This window comes from Plasmodium inui, assembly GCF_000524495.1.
Source record: "Plasmodium inui San Antonio 1 unplaced genomic scaffold supercont1.22, whole genome shotgun sequence".
NCBI classification, from domain to species: Eukaryota; Apicomplexa; class Aconoidasida; order Haemosporida; family Plasmodiidae; genus Plasmodium; species Plasmodium inui.
The window spans coordinates 205037-211376 of NW_008481856.1; the positions used below are offsets into that span (position 1 = coordinate 205037).

At 50.3% G+C, this 6340-nt stretch overlaps 1 protein-coding gene across 1 annotated transcript in view; it reads left to right on the forward strand.

Moving 5' to 3' along the window:
* C922_04369 (hypothetical protein) overlaps nt 1-6225 on the forward strand; it is a gene marked incomplete at both ends in the record, with an annotated part of 7058 nt that extends 833 nt beyond the window's left edge. The window contains 4 exons of the mRNA XM_008819952.1: nt 25-425; nt 552-2971; nt 3017-5535; nt 5823-6225. Of these exons, the coding sequence (XP_008818174.1) occupies nt 25-425; nt 552-2971; nt 3017-5535; nt 5823-6225 (5743 nt within the window). The remainder of the gene's footprint in view (nt 1-24; nt 426-551; nt 2972-3016; nt 5536-5822) is intronic.
* Nucleotides 6226-6340: the final 115 nt, after the last annotated feature.

Genomic DNA, 6340 nt, shown 5'->3' on the forward strand with positions numbered 1-6340 from the left:
CGTATCTTCACTGCTTCCCCCCAGGAGGAGACAACAACTGGAGCTGTTCCTGAAGCGGATTTCGAGCCACAAGAATGTGTACCTATGCGATCGGTTCTACGACTTCCTATGTCTGGATAGCATCACCAAATGTCTCTTTAAGCTAATGTGCACCGAGATGACTGACTTGATTAACCTGCAGAAGTTACTTAAGAAGATTAACTACATTCTGTTTCTATCTCGGAGCAACACGCTGAAGAGTGCAGAGTGTGACATTATTAACTTCCTCTTTCATCTGAAGAAGAACCTACAGCTGAATAACGAAATGAAGTTTTTTATCCTAAATGTTTTTCTGCACCACTTGACTTATACGAAGACGCCTGAGAATCTTCTGAACGTCCCCCTTATGAAGTTCGCCTTCGAGATCATATACGACAATCTGTGCGGTAAGCTGGATTGGCAATGGCAGTGGCAGGGCGTTCACATGGGCATGCATCATCCCAATGTGCATGTCCTCACGTGTCTGCTACCATTCTCTAACGTATTCCCCCCTTCCGCTTCCCTCCCAACAGGCGATAACATCAATGATGTGCTGCTGAAGACGGCCTCCGAAACGATCCTTCGAATCGTAGACAAGAAAAACGACGTCTTCCTGGAGTACCTGCAGGTGTACAACTTTAAGGAGATATTTTCCATTTTTAGCATCCTCAGTAGAAGGAAAAGGAAGAAGGAGAGTAAAACGGATAACATCACCTTCAACGTCTACATCTTAATGTCGCTGCTCCTCCTTTCTTCGATTCACCTGAACGCGATTCAGAACTACTTCTCAGTGAAAAACAAGTCAAACAAGGGAATCGTAATACTAGGCTTCATGTATGAAAGCCAGAATATAAACATCCAGGTGATATGTTGTATCATTTTATCTCTTCTCCTAATGAACGATAAGATTAACGATGAGGAGGTGGTGCAGAAGACAAAGATGTCGATCCTCTTGATACAGAAGGAGATCCAGAATCTGAAAGACGTCGACTACCAGTTGATTGAAATAATTTGCAGCAAGAAGAACATCAGTTTGCTCAATAACATTCTGGTGGCCCTCCTCAGAGGGAAGAGCGTCGTCCGCCAGGTCGGCCTTGGCGAAATGGGCGAAATGAGCGAAAATGGACTCGTTGACGAAATTGGCCCCGTTGACCGCTCCGTCGGGGCCCCCCTCCATGGGAGCTTCTCCACGGAGGGAAACCCCCTTGAGAAAGATCCCTTCTATGAGCAAAAGGTAAAACACGCAGATTTCTCAAACAATGATATCATCCTACAGTTTATCCTTTTCATAATAAATATTGGCATTAGTGAGTTTTTCCTCCTTAAGAGAAATTACAAACATAGGATGAGAATGAAGGAGCTGAAGTTGAGACTGAAGAAGAAGCAGCTGAGGGTGGAGAGGCTGCGCAGGAGGAGGGAGAAGAAGGAGCGTGCCATGCTTATGCTGAAAGATGATCAGGGGAATACTTCTGCGAGACGACCTCAAGGAGACAATACTACGAAAGATGCAGAGACTTCTTCCTACAATCGTAAGGAACCGACTCAGCGGTTGTACGATTACGACATTGAGAGTGTCGACGAGGATTGTGTGTACAAGAGGGAGTACGTCTCGTATGGTTATGCCGCAGGGAGGGAAACATCATCAGCAAGGGAAGGAAGGAGACGAACCAGGCGAAGAAGACGACGGAAAAGACGAGGCGCCCACACGAGGAGGGATGTACTACACCAGGGATTCACTTCTGGGAGGAGCGAGCAGGGGGGCACTGATGGGGTCAGTGATCTCGAGGGGGAAGAGAACGACAGGGAAGACGATGGAGAAGAGGACGAACAATCGAATGAAGGAAGCGACCTAGACGCAGATACCGGTGAGGATGATCAGACGGATGCGACGTACCGTACGGACGACACTGATGGGTCAGATAGTAAGGATGATTCCGATGAGACGCTCCGTGGAGAGGGGGACGACGCATGGCATCGGGTACCGCGCGAGTACGCGCAGGCGGGAAGGGGACCCGCGGAGAAGGGTGAGGCGGAAGAGATAGCGTCCACGGCCAGCTCCTGTATCTCTTCGTTGTATTCCTTTTCAAGCGATTGCAGTAGTGGCGGCGAGAAGGAGGATATCCTGGGGGGCAGCGGCGTGGAGGAGAACCGCGTCGGGGAGAACCAGCCCGGTGCAGAGAGGCGGGCGCCTCCAATCGACATCGACATGAGCGCCGTGAGGGACGTGACGTACGAAGAGGAGTTTAGCGTGGATTCGGGAAGCATCAAAGATGATATTGAGTATCTGGAGGGGGAGCATAGTAGGAACGGCGGCCCGCGAAAGGACAGAGGTGATAGCGGCGGGATGAGAAGTGGCAAGCAGGGCGATGTCACAAATGAGAAGCGATCGAAGGGACAGGAGGAGAAGCTCACCGAACCCGTCGCGATGAAGGAGTCGGACGAAGTGGAAGCCATCAAGGAAGACATTCGAGCGCTTCGAGATGCCAGGAAGAAATTCGCGAAGCGGATTAGAAGAATCAACGAGCAAATTCTGCTGATCCTATGCAACGAAAACATGGTGCAGAGTATATTTAAGTGCGCCAATTTGGACAATGAGAAGATCCGAGTGTACGCTTGTCTTATCCTTTCGTACGTACCGAACATCAGTGAGGTGGTGAGTTGCACGTCCGTCACCCCAGGTGGGGTGGCTAGCAGTGGAGGGGCAGGTAGCATTGGAGGCGCCGGTAGCAGTGATGGGTACCTAAAGCTCTGCAGAGAGGAGGGGATGGGTGCGAGCACCAACAATGGTTTCCACCTCGAGGGCCCAGGAACGACACTCCCCCTTCCGGACATGCATCTGGGAGAGTTCGGCCCGAGCGGGGATGTAGGAGGAGGAGTGGGAAGACAAGGCAGAGAAGCAGGAAGGGACGTAGCAGGAAGAGATGTAGCAGGAAGAGACGTAGCAGGAAGAGACGTAGCAGGAAGAGAAGTCGGACGAGACGGACTTCCACACCAAGAGGACATCTGCGTGGTGGTAAATCCAAACGTTATGCTAGCGAAGAAGAACAACAAGAATTTCGTCTGCAGTGTCGAGGGGGACTACTACAATTACATCTATAGGTTCGAAATTTTGAGCACTCTCCTGAGGTATCTATTCAGCGAGACGTCCTTTTATGACAACATCCTGCAGCATGTGAGGAAGTTCCTTGAGGAGCAAAGGCACCTCGTGAATCTGAATCATTTTAAGATAAAGCAGACGGAGCTGATTAATATGGTTTCGTTTTTGGACATGCGGAGTGAAAGGCGGAATGGAAGGCGGAGGAAGAAGGGGCGAAGTGGGAAGATTAGGGCGAGAGACAGGAGCGGGCGAAACGGGGATGGCCTGAAGGATCGGATGAGCAGCCCCTCGGAAGTAGGACACGGAATGGAGGAGGAAAGGAGACCCCATTCAGCAGTGGCAACCCCCGGTGAAGCTACTACCGCTGCTGCCTCTTTCGCCACGACCCCTGGAGGAGGCACCCTACTGCAGTATGAAGCCACCGGAGAGGATAAAAAAAACAACTACCAGTGTGTACCGTACGAACCGTCGCAAATATATGACCACATGGATTATGTGTTCCGTTACGTCACCAATGTGAGGAAACTAGGCTTACTAAATAATCTGATTGTCGAGTTGTACACCAATCTGAGGAAGAAAGTAAGCAAGGCAGATGTGCAGTTCCTTTTGGGGACGCTGAACAAGAAGGTAGAACAAAGGGAACACCTTCGAAGAGGCATCCTCAATCTGAAGGAAAAATATGAATACGTGAATGTGACGTATAATGAGTACATTAATCTCCAGTACGAGACGAATAAGCAGATGGGAGTGATGAACAAACTGCTAGAGGAGTTAGAAGAGATAGAGAAGAGGAGAAGAAAAGCGGAGAGAAATCACAAGGTGGTACACACCAATGTGTGTAACTATAGGAAGAAACTGATTCATGTGGAGAAAATGATTGAAGAGAGTCCCTCCATTAAGAAATGCCTTTACGAGGAGATAAGCAATATAAAAAAGAATGTAGCTCTCTACAAGAAGGATAAGAAGAAGATATCCCTTCTGATTCTTCTGAATAAGTTCTGCCTTGATGACTTCCACACTGTTAGTAGCAAGTTGAAATGTCTCAACACGTCGATTGCGAATCTGGAGCTTCTTTTTAACGAATTCGAGAGGAATGGAGATCTCATCGTGAGTGAGCTGAGTTACCTTATCTGTACTGATTTGATTTTAGTTCAACTGCTAGGTGGCTTGCTTAACATCACAGTGCATAATGATAACCTGCCCCATCTCATTGCGCGCGCCAATTGTGTAAGCAGCTGGAAGGAGAATTCCTGCGGTGAGAGGAAGCTACTTATTGTGAATCGAGACAGGGGGGTGTCCCCTGCGGGAAAGAGGAACATCCTCCACTTCGCGCAGTCTAGTGACTTGATGGGTGACGAGGAAGAGTATGGTTACTACGATGCGCGTGATGGGAGGCGGGTATCTCGGGGTGGCACTCTTTCGCGGAGGGGTCAGCACGGAGCAGATGTGAACGGCATCGGCGGCATGGGTGGGATGAGCGGAATGAATGGAACGAATGGCAAATCACTACAAAGCAGCGATAGCGAGGTGGGGCGCGCGACTGCAAACCGATTCGACCGAAGGAAGGGCGAGAAGATTTCCAAACAGAGAAGGGGCCGCCCCGTCGGCAGTGATGAGGAAGACGCGATTTACCCTCATGAGGGTAGCCAGTTCGACGGGTCGCCCAGCCGAAGGAACCGTGGCGCGATGGCGAGGAGTGGGCTATACGACGAGGAGGACCCTATGGGGGCACCGCATTATGGCAGGGCCGACCTCTCAGACCACCCCAACCGAGGCGACTTCCTGCCAATGGGCAGCCACCACAGCGCGTCGAACCGGCTGCGGGCGGAGGGCGCCAGGTACAACGACCTAGCGAGGGAGCATCTGCGCCGACAGGGACGCCCAGGCAGAGGCGAGCATCCTACGTATGACGATGAGGATGACGATGGGGCGGAAGGACTGATGAGTGACCCCCATGATATGCACTCGATGACGAATCCGGAGAGGAGGAATCTGGCAGAGGGGGATCAACCGGAAGTGGACGAATTGGACGATTTCGCTGACATCGAATTTGTCTCTAGTGATGAGGAGGACGCAGAGCTGAAAGGGAAGATCCATGAATACAACATGTTTAAGAGCAAGGAAGTGAAGGGGGTCCAGCCGGAGGAAGTCAGCATCGATAGTGACTCTCTCACGAGGGAAGTCTTCGATCAGATACTACAAATCGTGAAGGCGAGGAGGAGAGAACTCGAGAGCATCACGTCCAGCGAGAACAACCAAGTGTATAAGAACATTCACAAGTATAACTCGCTTCTTAACAAATGCAATGTCCAAATCGAAATGCAAAAGCAGCGGTACGCAGAGGTGAGGCAGCAGATCGCCTCCATCAACACGGCCTCCATGGTGAAGAAGTCCGAGTCTATTTATAAGGCCATTCGGGAGTAAGTCTAGAAAGCGGGCGAGGAGAGGCAGCGAGAACGAAAAAAGCGGCTTCCTTCCGTGACTCTGCCCGGCGGAGTCGTGGCCAAGGTCGAAACACTCCCCGTAACGTTACTACCGCGTGACGTCACGACTTAAGCTTACCCAATAACCTCACCACGTAACCTTATGACTTAACCTAAACCCATAACCTCAACACTTAAGCTCACCACATAACTTCTCACCCCATAGCATCACCCCATAACTTCACCCCATAACATCACCACATAACTTCTCACCCCACCTGCAGATGTGACGATAAGGTGAACCTCCTGAACGACGAAGTGAAGCTCGTGGAGAGCGAAAAAAAAGAGAAGCAGAAGGAGATCGCGCTGCACAAGAAAAAGCTGGATAAGAAGGAAAAGGAGAAAAATCAGAAGAAGGAGGAACTGCGTCTTTTAGTAACAGACATGTACAGACATAACAATCAGATCAAGAGGAGATTCAAGAGAGAGCAGAAGGTCCTCCTCCTTGTCTTATATAACTCGTGGTTCTTCTTCCACTACATTTATATCATTTATCTGAACACACTTAAGCTGAAAAACTACCTGGCCTATAAGCACAGCATAAGTGAGGAGTGCCGGGCGTCTGCCAAACAAACCATTTCCAACATCAGCCACTTCTCCGAGCTGCTAGACGAGAATGATTACTGAGGGGGGGTAATACAGTTGAAGTCAGCGCATCCCCGGCAGGCAGTTTCCCCAAATGCCCATCCGTTGTGTTCCTCCCCCGATCACCCACGCGGGTCACGAGGCAAGTGTCACGTCA